The sequence below is a fragment of the Patagioenas fasciata genome, chromosome 17 (assembly GCF_037038585.1).
Source record: "Patagioenas fasciata isolate bPatFas1 chromosome 17, bPatFas1.hap1, whole genome shotgun sequence".
Lineage (NCBI taxonomy): Eukaryota > Metazoa > Chordata > Aves > Columbiformes > Columbidae > Patagioenas > Patagioenas fasciata.
Window position 1 is genome coordinate 9,472,480 of NC_092536.1, and position 14,511 is coordinate 9,486,990.

The window sequence follows — 14,511 nt, forward strand, 5'->3', positions numbered from 1 at the left end:
CTGGGAAACTGATGGAATGACTTATCCTTGGTGCCATCTCAAGGCATATCAGGGATAAGAGGGTCATTAGGGGCAGTCACCATGGCTTCACCAAGGGGAAGTCATGCTGGACCAACCTCATTGACTTTTATGAGGACATAACAAGATGGATGGATGATGGCAGAGCGGTGGACATGATCTATCTTGACTTGAGTAAGGCATTTGACACAGTCTCTCACAGCATCCTCACAGCTAAACTGAGGAAGTGCGGTCTGGATGACCGGGTAGTGAGGTGGACTGCGAACTGGCTGAAGGGAAGAAGTGTTCCTGCTCTGGCAGGGGGATTGGACTAGGTGATCTTTTGAGGTCCCTTCCAATCCCTAACATTCTCTGATTCTGTGTCTGCCTTTAAAGAATTCCATCCCTTACCTGTTTAGACAGATAGATGCCACCCTGTGAATATGTGGATCATAATAGAAACATGGGAGAAGAAAACAGAATATATAAGTGTTGCTAAATTTTTGCAATTCACTGTTAATCATTAACCATTCATCCCTACTAGCTAAGGCCTTCTTCTTAGCCCTTTTGCAACAGCCTAATTCAGTAATAAGACTTGCTGTTCAGTCGCTGCTGTATTGAACTGTGTTATTAACTCCACTCTTCAGATGTGGCTAGATCTCTAGCAGGCTAATGTGGGAGATTACCACTTGTTTCCTTTTGCTGATGGAATTTTCAGATGTTTGCATGATGCACAACTTAGCTGAAAAGGTTTCAGTTCAAACACGGGAACTGCTTCAGGGTTTGATGGCTGCTGCACTTACAATTTTAGATATGAATTTGAAACTTACAGATGTAAACTACAGCCTGCTTTTAGATTCTGTCTCCCAAAACTCAGAGCATTTGCTAAGTAGGCTGAAAGTTTAGCTGCGTAAGCGGAAACATTCACTGGAGGATGAATAAAAGTTCTAGGGGGTGGGGAGAAAAAACCAAACAACCCACCCTATCCATGTGGCCCTGAGAGGAAACGAGGGTGGGTTTTTTTTCGGTGTTTGCAGTTAGACACTTTCTAAAAAGCAGGAACTAAACCTAAGGGTTATAAGGAGAACATCTTATTACAACTGTCATTTAGAGACTTACTGTAGTAGTAAACAATGTTAGCACTTGGTGGTGCCAAACATAAACCACTGCTTGTTATGAATTCCACATAAATCAAAATACATTGCCCAAAGCTGAGGACATGTAGTGGCGCACCATACTGCCACTCAGTTCTACTCCCATTGTTCCGTCTGTCCCTGCAGGCATCTGACTGTATCATTTTAGGTCAGGAGCCACTGATTGGAACTGTCACAACTATAAACCCAGTTTGGTGATAATCAGGAAATGTGAAATTATACTATACAAGGATAAATTAAACTGCCTTCTGGAGTACCAAGATTATCCAACTACTGCTGAGCTGAGAACTCAGCAAGAACTAAGAGCCAGCTGTAGCAGTGTCTCTCCTCAAAACCTTGCCTTTGATTGAAGGCAAAGGATTCACAGAAGCTCTGAAGTGAACAGAAAATATGGTTATCTTGAACACTGAGACTTGTTTCAAGGAATGGTTCTGGAGTTTTGTCTTCAAAAAGCAAAAAAGGGTAATTAGTAGTATGAAAAGAAGTCATGTAAAGAATTGCAAAACTAGTTATTTGGTAAATTCTATGCATCAGCACCTTCATTGCAATTTGCTTTTAAATATAAGTAAGGAGAGTTATTTCATTTATTTATTAGAAGCCTGATATTTATGTCTGTTTTGAATATTTTTTTTTTCTGTGCATGAATGTATCTCTCTCTCTGAGTTATTACCCTTGGAAAAAAGTGTTGTTCTGAGCCATATATTCTTTTTATTTAGATAAAAATATAAAATACATACATAAGTGTACATGCCTGTATTTAAGGCTTGGATGATAACTCCTGGAGCAGAATTTTTTTACTGTAGAACAGACTTACATACAGATGTCTGCCTTCCTCTCTGCATTTACTTCTACACCTCACATCCAGATAATGTGATAGGATGTACCTGTATCAGCTGGAGGAAGTCAGTAACTAAAAAAAACATTCTCCAGCTAGAATTCTGATGTTTTCTACAGCAGAGGTAATTTACAGGGCCCATAAGGCAATATGTGCCATATGAAACAAAAGGAACATATGGCTGTACATGTATTTGGAATGCAGTGTAGTTGGTTTTGTTCACTTGAAGTCATCAGTGACTCCAGTTAGCTCCATGCCAGGCCACCTGGACTTTCTCCAAATGGGAGTAATTTAGAAAAATGTGGTTATTTTAAGCAAATCCGCTTGCAGACTCTTTTTGATTCCTAAATTTAAGGATGTATACCAGTATCCACCAGGAGGAGTGGGATCATTAACAACTGAAAGGTGGGAAATTGCACAAAGATTGGGACAACACTGAGGGGTAACATTGCCAGAAGAAAACAACTTAGTGGCAAGAATTAATAAGCAGAAGACAAAAATTAGATAGATAAATGTATTCAGTAGAGAACAGAAGAGGGAGAAGAGTCAGCATCAGGAGAAAACTGAGAATATTGGAAAAATTAATAGCAAAACTTTCATTCTTTGTGAAAGTCATTAGTTGACACACACAATACTTGACAATGTTAGTGAAAGGATGTTATGCAATGATAAATGACCTGGGCGATAACAACTGCAAAAGTAGTTCTAGAAAAAAAACCAAACTCTCTCATTAAAATATGGCTAATACTGGAAAAATTTAATAATTCTTACCTGTTACCTATCCTGTTTTTTATGGATACTTAATCCTTTTAGACAAAGATTGAGGTGGATCAGATGAGGCAATGGATTTTTAAGCTTGACAGAACCTCTATTTGAGAAGAGTCCAAGAGACAATGTTTCTCCTACTTTATTTACCCTCAGTGTCTCCACTATTGCACCCTTGGAAAATCATAGCCAGTTGGATCTGTGGATAATGACTGTTTAAGAATACTTTTATGCCTTCAAAACCTGTTTTGCTGTATGGACTGCAAATGATAGAAGGACAGATGGCATTCTTACTGCAGCAGATGGAACACCTCTGCTGTGAATGTCGTTGTTGCCCAGGTGAAGTGAAATCCCAGCTGTATTAATGCAGTTCTTTCAAGTGGCAGTGAGCTGCATCACTGATAAACCTGAGAAAATAGATGCAAATTTAATTGCATGATTTATCCAGGTGGACTACTAGGAGTCAAGGGATTTAATTTCAGCACCTATTTTGGCCTGGACTTTTGAGTTTTAACTTCCCTGTTCCTCAGTTTTCTTATACAATCAGAAAATTTTTTTTTTTTTACTTCTGTGTAAAACAGAATTTATTTTAAAATCTTGAATTCTTCAGATAGAAAACAGAGTAACCATGATTTACTCAGAGTACTAGGATCAAAAACATCATAGGAATTAAATGATTAGGGAGTTAATCGCAAGGAAGTGCTATTCAGAGAACATGATTATGTAAATTGATTATTTAAACTTAATTATTTACTGCTTTATTTCTCCCCATGCCTATGCTTTTCTTAAGTAGGAACACATGGCAGTGCTTCAGTTTCTTTTCTCCTTCCCAAGATAGCAGTCACTCAATGAAAAAAGTTACTGACTTATTTTTCTTAGAAATACCCCTAGGGCTTTGTTAAAATATCCCAGGTTCTCCACTTCTGTTGTAGGTAGCCCATAATAATTATGTTGGAAGGACCTTCTTAGTTGAATAAAGATTTATTTTATTAATTCAAAATGTCTCTTACCCTCCTCATAATTGACTACTTACCTTGCAGCTATGCTCCAATGAATGCCAGCATCTTCTTGTCAATTCTTTCGCTAGTCTGAAATGGCCGCAGTACTACAAAAACCAGAGATGAAGGAGGCATGCCATCTAATAGTCCATTTGTTGGACAAGGAAGCCCTGACTGATTTTATAACTTTTTCACAATTTAGCTGGGTAATAATAGGATATTACACTATAGAAAGCAATTTAGATTAGAAATATTGTGCACTTTCTCAGGTAAATGATAGCACTTTGATGATAAATGAAGTACAGAGGATCCTGCACTAGCAATTATCATATATAGCTTTTAGTAAAGCCAAGTCAAGCCACTTGACTGCAAACATCACAAGCAGGCAATAGTGTTTTCCCATTACTTGTAAGACCTAAATACTCCGTGTGGCATGACAAACCTTTTATACCTTCAAGGTGTAGCATCATTGGCTCTTTTGCCTCTAGCCTTCACGTGTAACAGTTTACAGGGAATGCTTAAAGGGGCCCTTGTCTTCAGTACAGGGATAAAATACCTAATTCAAAATTAGACAGATTTTTCTCCATTTTGTATCTTGCAGATACCATGGAAGTTTCTTTCTTGGTAGTTACTGTAGATCTTGATCTATAACTTCTTTCCTAAGATTGCTACTATTCATAGCTCCAGAAAATATAAAAATAACATGCATTCAAAACTTGCGAAGATATTAAATGGAGCACATCCCTTAAATCTTACTGAGTTGCTCAAACACAGTTGCTTAAGATTGAAATTGCTGAACGTTGGTGAATAAACTGAGGAGGAAGGTCTGGAGCAAATAAACAAAACTCAGCAGTCTGTCTTAAAGGAAAGAAAACTTCACAAACATTATCCAAATTAAGTAACTGTCACAACACTGATTAATGAACACACTATAGACACGTTCAGTATCATTTGAACGATTTATTTTAAGTGGACATTTTAAATGTTGATGTTATTAATAATTTTGTTTTAAATTTCTTAGAGCCCTTGGCTGAGATTTCTTGCACTAATCATAGAACATAGGGGGAACAAAAGTAGGTGGTTATTTCCCAGTGTGCATGTGTGTCTGTGTCTCTGTGTATGTATGTGCTTTACAATTATCAAACATATATTTACACACCAACTTTACATTGAAGTCTTTAAGAAGTCTTTTCTATGGCAGGGGAAAGAATCAATTGACCAAAGACTTAGGTCTATATGATCCATTTGAGATTTTCCAGTATAGTCCCACAGAGCTTCTTATGTATTCAAACTTTTGCCGGAATGTTACTCCATCCAGTAGTGTTTCTTTATGAGATGAAACCTGGAGGTGAAGAATGCATCTCTTCAGTTTCCTTAACCTCACTAAACTGTAAATAATTTAAATTATTAAATTGAAATATCAAGACATTTAGTTATTGTTCTTATCGCTCATCTTTAACCTTCTAATAATACATCACATTTTTAAAATAATTTAAAAACCAACAAAAAAAATACTCCGGAGGCTATATACTACACAATCTCCATGGCTCCTGCTTCTTAGGAAATCTGTTACAATATTACAATTCCCAGAATGTATTTGGAACAGTGGAACAGAATTGTCCATTGGCAACTTTCACATTCAGCAATCCAGACACTACAACAATAATTTAAAAAATTGCCTTGTGAGTTTTAAATCTGTATTAAAAAAGGAACACTAACCTACTTCTTAAATATAGTTTGGGGGTTTTTTTTTGTGAAACACCACAAGATTTGGCAAAAAAAGAGGTAAAAGACGACTGTTTCGATGTATAAAACTCCTTACCGGTAAAAGAAACACTGACCTTAATTTGGCCTATTCATAGATTCATTTAATGTAGTTTTGCTGCATATTTGAAGCCTTAAAGAGCAGAAAGAGCTGCTAGTCAGTTTGAAAATCACAGAACAGTTGTGCACCAACAATTCCTTTAACAGGCAAGGTGTCCATGATAAACAGTAAAGTAAAGCAGAAGTGTTTACATAGTATATGCTGTGAGTCATGTGCATGTGCGTACATGATGTATGTATATATACTATGTGGTTGTGTGTACCAGTATTGTGGGTGCATGCCCATTCTCTACAACTTTAAGTAGTACTTTGCTTAAGCTCTCCTGTTCTGTAGCTTCTGGTTTGAACTATCTTTTCTCCACAACACAACCATTCTGCTTCACAGCCTGGACATGAGTTCATCTGTCACTCACCAGCTTTGTATCTTCATGTGAGTAAAATTTTAGGACAACTGGATGAAGAATTATTTCTTACATAGAACATGATAACACTCCCACTGTAGGAAATGGAATGAAACAAATGGAATAAAAGTGCAGTGACTGTGGTGAAAACATCTCCACAGAGTTAGGCCTCAATCTCTGTTTTTGTTTGGGGTTTTTGAGTTGTTGGGGTTTTTTCACAGGGTCAGGGGGTCTTATGTAATTTTTGGAGAGGAGGTTTTCACTCTCTAGAACATATATTTGTGAAAAATTATGTTAAGGGGGCATAAGAGGAACTGTGTACATACATCAGATTTCCCCTTTTCTCTCCTTGGGCTACCAAGCATTGCCTCATTTTTTTCCACTAGAAGTGGAAGTGGTTAGCCCCTTTTTTATCACTTCTGGAAAACAGCTTAAGCCCAAGGATTCTTAACAGAGGCCAATATATTTGAGATTGTTCTGAATTATGACATCTGTCACTGCATCAAAGACAAATTGGATGTTACTGGTGTCAGTGGCACAGGTGAAGTGTGAGTAGATCTCCTTGGTCTCCTTGTTGCGATTCAAGTCCTCAAACTGGCGTTGGATGTAGACTGCTGCCTCCTCATAAGTGTTTTGACCTTTGTATTCAGGAAAGCAGACTGTTAAGGGGATGCGTCGGATTTTTTCTGCCAGCAGATCTTTCTTATTCAAAAAAAGGATGAGGGAAGTGTTGATAAACCAATTGTTGTTGCAGATGGAATCAAAGAGACGCAAACTTTCTGCCATTCGACTCTGTAGGAGAGGAAATAACAGAGTCAACAATAGTGTTTCAGCATAACTGTGGAAAGCACGCAAAATATTTTATTATGTCTGTCAATGAGCAAAGTCTGCTTTTAGAAATAATTTTTGTTTTATTTGGTAGCTGCCCATCTTACCTGAATATGAAATTTCAGGGATCTTAATTCACTTTTAATACACTTTAATACATTTCACCACAGACTACCTCTCTCCTTTATTTTTTAAAATATTTGGCAATTATGGAGGAAAGTCTAAAACTGAAGATTTAGAAATGATAGGTGTAATTTGGGAAAACATGCTTGTGTTCAAACTTAGGCTAGCCCCATAAGCAATTTTTTTAAATAGAAGGGTTGACTAATTTCTAAGGAATTCACACTACAGAAATGTTCTGCTGTTGAAGTTTTTTTAATAAGACTGAACTACTACAGGACAATTGTAACATTGCATCATTAGATGTGTAGTTTAGCACAGCATACGTACTCAGAAATTTTCCTTGCCTTACTTCTCCCCACTGTCTAGTGGTAAGCTTGAAAGAATACAAAAAACCACAGTCTGCTCTGATGGGACAACTTATAGATTTCTAGGTGAAAGCTGAGTTTAGCCACATCTGTTTTAACCTCTTCCTTCCTGCTGCCCTGAGTAGACAAATGGCATTTATGAACAATTTAGGATGACCACCACAGTTATATATTTGTAAATAACAATGCAGTGCTGCTATAAACTAACAACAGACAGGTCTGTTAGAAATCAACGGTCATCTTGAACATCCTCGTGTTGCTGCTGTGACACCCGTGAGGCAGCTGGAGCTGTCCATGGTACCAACCGCTCCAGGAAGGCTGAGTTTATTGATCCATTTACACCTATAAATAGGTGTAAACAAATGTAATGTTTTGAATAGAAAATATTCAAGAAACAACAGGTACTGCAATAATTGATTCCTTTGGTTTCTTCTAATGTTAACCTGTAATGAATTTACTGTTTTGAACACTATTAGCTGCATTTCCTGTATAGATTATTCTGCAGGTATTGCACTCCTCTGCATATGCAGTGGTTTAGGTTTCCAAAAACCTCATGCGTACATCAACAGTCACCTCAGTGGTCCAGAGTAAGTCAATAGAAGGGATTTGGGATATCAAGAAAAGCGTATATGTTGTTTACAAGATTATTTGCAAATATTCATGTGTTCCGTTTGTGTGGCTTGTGCTTAGAGGGGATGAAAATAGTCTAAAGTCTGAGTATTTTTATTGTTGTTTGACTATGAAGTATTCTGGACAGTGGAGGTGAGAGGATGATTTTGGCTTTTAATAGAAGTAACAGTACTTTGGGCCTAATTCAATATCGTAAAACTACTGTACATATTATAGGAGAAGTACACTTGAGAGAAGTATGGCTTATAATAATAAAAAAGTTGAATACATTATTGTACAACTCCCAAAGGAGTTATAAAAATTTTCTGTTAATGTGGAGGAAAAGTAAAGGTAGGAAAAGGCATTCTTCTTCCCTGCAGTAGCTCTTCCAGTTTAGGAATCCTGAGGGTGTAGCTAGCCAGGTGGTTAGAAGAAATGTGCTGCTGTAATTTCATAATTATACACAAGCTGGGGTATAAGCAAGATAATGCCAATGCCTTATCCAGATGGCCTTGTTGGGGGCTAATTGCAAATTCTTCTCTGAGCATGGGAACAAGGAATTGGTTGCTTAAGGGAAAGAACATGCTAAGGAACAGATGGCTGCTTCTCTTCATCCAATAATTTGCAAACACACAAACATCCCTGGTCATCCTCTGGGACAGCGGAGGTGTGCTTAGCACCAGCGAGTTCCGGAACGACTAAGTTTTCAAAAGGGAAGACCCTGTTATCAAGATAGCAAGTAACTAGAAAAATCATTTGGTAAATGGAACCTAATTGGAATGTAGTGTCAGCTCACAGCTTTCACATTAAAGCTTCTGGTTGCAGTTGTGAGAGCTTAGAACTTAAAAATGAAAAATTATGAAGAGAGAGACTGTCACAAATAAGGGAATTAACTGCCAATTTTGCCATATACTTAAGAACTTTATCTTTCAATCATTATTTCTCTTTCATCACTATTTTAAAATTGGTAAGCATCTGAGGACTCTGAAAACTTTAACTAAGCCAAATGCAATTTATCTTGTGTAAACTGTAAACAGTGATGTGTTACAGTTTAAAGCAAGGCGGCAATAAACTGTGGCAGACACTCCCCCTTTACCTCCCGCCACCCCTTCCTTTAGATCAGAAAGATGATAAGGAAGATAAGGGGAGAGGAAGAGAGACTTAGACTTCAAGTTGCAGAATTTTAAGGGGTTTTACTAATGCTACTAATAGAGAATATATATACAAAATACACAAAACCAATCACAAGTGCTCGATGTGGAGTTGTTGTCACTCCAGAAGTGGCGGAGCTGGGTGTGCGGAGCTGGCGGCTCCAGCGGGTGCCAAGAGTCATGGTCAATGGGGCAGAGTCCAGTTGGAGGCCTGTGTCCAGTGCAGTGCCTCAGGGGTCAGTACTGGGGCCTGTATTGTTCAATATATTCATCAATGATTTGGATGAGGGAGTAGAGTGTACTATTAGCAAGTTTGCTGATGACATGAAGCTGGGAGGAGTGGCTGACACACCAGAAGGCTGTGCTGCCATCCAGAGACCTGGTCAGGCTGGAGAGTTGGGCAGGGTAAAATGTAATGAAATATAACAAGGGCAAGTGTAGAGTCTTGCATCTGGGTAGGAACAACCCCAGGTTCCAGTATAAGTTGGGGAATGAACTATTAGAGAGCAGTGTAGGGGAAAGGGACCTGGGGGTCCTGGTGAACAGCAGAATGAGTTATATATATGGTAGTAGAGGCCAGAACTTTTATTCCTGGTAACATACTTCGATCAATTTCAATTGCCACCCTGCAGCAAATGGTGACACTTGCTCATTGTTTTCAAGTGGGTTGGTCTTTTTGTTTTTCTTTCAGGCCTTTAGACTATTTGCTTAGGTTGAGGGCAAAAGGAGCATTTCAAGTATGTATTCAACATAGACAAAGTGTTGCATAGGTTTACACATGAAGTCATCCAAGACTGTCCAGTGGTCCAGCTGTCCTCATTTGAGATCTTTAAGCTTAGTATCAGCCTTCTGTGTCTAGGTAATAAGTAACTTAATGCTGCAGTGACCTACAAGGAGAGGCTGAGGGAACTGGGCTTGTTTGGGCTGGCAAAGAGGAGGCTAAAGGGTGATCCAATAACAGCCAACAATTACTTGAAACATAGTTACAAAGATGATGAAGCTAAACTCTTCCCAGCAGTATCAGGTGAAAGAGCAAGTGTAAATGAATACTAATTGCAGCTTGGGAGGTTCAGATTAGATGTCAAGAAAAAAATTTTCACTAGAAGACTAACATAGCACTGAAACAATTTGCCTAGAAATGTTGTGAAATCTCCCTCCATAGAGGTTTTCATCACTTGACTGGATAAAGCCATAGCTGGCCTGATTTACTGTTGGCAATAGTCCAGCTTCAGCTGTGACGATAGGATAAGTGACCTTCAGAGATCACATCCAGGCTACACTTCTATAATTCCCTGAACTGTAAAAACATATTTATGGTTGAATCCATAAATGAGAAGTCAATTTTATGCATGCAGTTCGGACCAGATCTCAAGGCAAAGTCAAGCATAAGGGCTATCCTTTTAATGGAAAGAATTATACTATATTGTCACTACTCTGTTGGTGAGGCAGAATGAAAAGTTCAAAGAATGGAGTTGTTGTCTTTATGGAATACCCATTTGTTATTTTTTTCTGTTCTTTCAAGTTCCTGGGACCTTAGAGTAGCCCCTAAGCTATTAAAATGCCGCAGAAATCTGCATGTGATCTACATGAGAATATGCAAGTAAAAAGAAAAACATTTATTTGCTGTTGCAGACTCTTGGCTAACCTACCTTTTGTATAGTTTATGCATGAACCAAGCTCTGGCTGGTAGATTATGTGTAAAGAAACAATGCTTTTCATTGCACCTTCTTTGAAATGCGCATTTTTTTAATACATTGGGGGGACAGGGAAAGGTGATAACAGTGTCAGTGTTGGTTCACGTCACCCAGACAATTTTTGCCTTAATTGAAGTGAAATAATATACTGCATACATAAAATATATTTTTTTTCATTAAAGAACTGCATTACTTTTTGCCACTAGTATGCCACCAGAATGCACTAGGAAGCTTAATAACTTTGTGTAACAGAATAACAGTGGGGAGAGATTACAAAATCCAGTGCCTGTGGATGTCCTTTCTCTGGATTAAAAACACTTGAAACCCAAAACATCAATGAAAAGAGTCCAGCCTTGTAAACTATGATATAAATAAAAGAGGACTTCTCAAGTAAGTAGGTTTTCATTTCAACACAATCAAGCCCAGCTTTAAAACAGGACTCTCTGGATATTTATGAAAGCTAGTAAATATAGGCGAGATGAAGAATCATTGGTAACAGTAGCATTAGAATTGCTCAACCCCCCATCTTTCAATCCCAGTTGGAAAAATCTGCAGTATTTTCTGCTTTTAACACTGACTGAACAGTAAACACTAATCAAGGTCCAGATTCATCTTCAGTGTTGTGAGATTATTTATCAGAGTATGAAATGAACCTCCCAGGAACTAGTGACCACCACAAAACAGAAATATACAGAAATATATAATATGCCATGTAGAGAAAATGAAACAAAATTAATTATATGCAGCATATATCACTGATACTTCTTAAGGTATTTCTAAAAATAATTACAGTTTCAGTAAAGACCTATTTACAGGAATGTACTCTGGAATGTAACACAAAAAGGATTGCAAACTTAAATGATCAAGTGTCAAATGCTGAAATCATAATTGCCGATACAGTGTTACTCACATAAATCTCATGTTACGTGAACACAGTTTTTCTTCATCGAACCCTCTCTCATATTGCAAGGTGGACAATGTAATGTTCCAGTCAATATTTTTCTTTATTGTCACAACTCAATTTATAGACTCAAGCTTTACTACACACTTACTATTTATGAGCTGCTCAAAGGAAATTACTAGTTTCTTCTCAAGCTTATAATTATTGTATCTGAATATTTCATTGGCTACATTTGTTTTCACAGCATGTTGTCAGATCAAGAGGTACTGTTAAAAGGAATTTATAAATACGGAATGATACAATCTATACAATGAGAAATTATAGTTAGAAGGAACCTGGTAATTCTAGACACCCAACCTAATTTTCAGCACATGTATTTATTTATTTAACAAAGTTTAATAGGTTTTTCAAGCTGTCATTGATATCTGTTGTAGCTCTGAGTAATAAGACCTACTACAAATCAAATCACAGGATTTCAAATTCGGTCCCTTTGAGAAGGGAAGGGATTACCTATGAAAGTTTTCATTTAAGACACTGGTTTGGAACCAAAAAGGTATGTGGATCTATGCCAAGATCTATACAGTTATTCAGAGTAGCAGTTAGCTGCTTTAGCCCTATGAACTTCCTCTGTTTTCCTATAATCCTATGTTCTATTCATTTCTTATTTTCCTCCCTCTGCCTCAGATGATGGTAGTGTTCCTACAGTTGACAGTCTTATTTATCGCATAAGCCCTCATTAATCGTAAAAAAAAGTGATATTCATTGAATGAGGCAGAAAATCCATGGAAAAAAACATAATCACTAGAAAGCCTCAATCAAAATATACAGGAACAAGACGTTCAAAATAACGTTACACCAACAATATTCTCCCGTTTACTAACTCTTGATTATTTGATTTCACCAGATCACTTAAACCTGGCTCCACCTCCTCCTCTACCCGCACCGCTTCACAATCTCAGTTTACTCTCAACCTTCTCACTCTTTCAGTTTCTTCCTTAGACTTGTATATTCCAGATGAGAAACAGTGCTTATATAATTCTGTACTATTAGAAGCTGATCAGATCTTCCTAATGATGACCTTTATCATTCATATCACCACAGGAATTTGCACAGTTCAAATAAATTCAAGCTTGCAAACGAATAAGAAAAATAAAAATAACCCTATATGTGAGACAAGGGCTGTGCCAAATATTAAGGAGGTCTTTTTTAAATTATCAGGTTTTTATAATTTTTCTTTTGTAATAATGGGTGAAAATATTTTCCCTTGCAAATGGATAACTTTTAAAGAAAAATTCAGCATACATTATATGATTTGCAGAAGGGCAGAATAGGTGTCTTTTCTCCCCAGCTCTAAAGTGATACAATAAGACTCCTTAGTAATTTGTGTGTGTGTGTATCGACATCTGATGAAGGATCCTGGCTTTACCTACTTCTGAATTGATCCTACTGTAATATTCTAGAAGTCCTTCTCTCCTACACTGGGGGAAAGTTCTGCTGGCACTTTACACTAATCCTGGTATTTGCAGTGCTAGAAGCTAAGGCTGTCCATTTGTACATCCGTTCCCAAATTTTATCAGCCATTATATATGTTAATTTTATGTAGTCTGAATATTTTTTTTCCAAAACTACAGGATTTTGTACATGTCCAAATATACCACATTACTTATTTTTCTTTGCCTTCTAATAATTCAAACTGAAATTGGTAACTGAGATCAAGAGAGACGTCAGATGCCCCGAGGCTGATCGAGTTCGACACAGTGAGGTCCTGTTCTCAAGGAGTGTCTCATGGGTCTCTCTTGCTCTCAGGAGACAAGAAAAACAGTGCTGTTAGCTTATTTCAAAGAAATTATCCTGTTGCTTGGATTGTTCCTTGAGGAATCACAAGAGGAATTATGGTCATATCACAGGAAGTGCTGGAAAAGTAATGACAATTAGGGTAAAAAATAGCATAGAGGAATAGCAGAAACAAAAAGGAAGCTGTTTGAGCTTCTGATCTCTGCTGTTGTTACAGATTTACAAGTCATGCTAACTTACTCAATGCTAATAACAATGCAGTGGCCCAAGCAACCCGCCTGATGTCTTTTTCAACAAGTTAACTTTTAGTGTTGTCTCTGTAAAACAACTGCTGTCTGGTTGGTGAGCTCTTAATGGATCTTGGACTGAATCAAGAGACATTCTGAGAATGAGTTATACCAGAGGAAAACTAACAAAGTTACTAGCTTCTGCAATCTTGAAGGGACTTAAATTATTTGCATGGCTGCCTATCACTTGTCCATTTCATTGATTTTTTTAAAATGCAGAATGATTTACTGTTCAATCCATTGAAAGGGAGAAGCTTATATTTTGATTTTGGTTTGTGTGCCACTTCTGTTTTCAACTTGGTGTTTGTACAGTAGGTCAGAGAATAATGTTGGCCCAGTGAGTCCTGCACTTAGCCTAAGCACAGAATCACAGAATGTCAAGGATTGGAAGGGATCTCGAAAGATCACCTAGTCCAATCCCCCTGCTGGAGCAGGAACACCCAGCTGAGGTTCCACAGGAAGGTGTCCAGGCGGGTTTGAATGTCTGCAGAGAAAGAGACTCCACAACCTCCCTGGGCAGCCTGGTCTAGTGTTCTGTCAACCCTTCTGAGAAGAAGCTTCTTCTCAAATTTAAGTGGAACCTCTTGTGTTCCAGTTTGAACCCATTACCCCTTGTCCTATCAGTGGTTGTCACGGAGAAGAGCCTGGCTCCATCCTCCTGACACTCACCCTTTATATATCTGTAAACATTAATAAGGTCACCCATCAGTCTCCTCTTCTCCAAGCTCCAGAGCCCCAGCTCCCTCAGCCTTTCCTCACACGGGAGATGCTCCACTCCCTTCAGC

General features: G+C 37.9%; 2 protein-coding genes across 3 annotated transcripts in view; one reads left to right on the forward strand and one right to left on the reverse strand.

Moving 5' to 3' along the window:
* Positions 1–14,511, forward strand: part of RSPH14 (radial spoke head 14 homolog) — a 71,942-nt gene that overhangs the window by 4,236 nt on the left and 53,195 nt on the right. The gene's annotated exons all lie outside the window — the stretch shown is intronic.
* GNAZ (G protein subunit alpha z) overlaps positions 4,695–14,511 on the reverse strand; it is a 44,149-nt gene continuing 34,332 nt past the window's right edge. For both annotated transcript variants that reach the window (XM_065851780.2, XM_065851781.2), the window contains one exon: positions 4,695–6,766. In XM_065851780.2, coding sequence (XP_065707852.1) covers positions 6,422–6,766 — 345 coding nt within the window. In that variant the 3' untranslated portion in view covers positions 4,695–6,421. The remainder of the gene's footprint in view (positions 6,767–14,511) is intronic.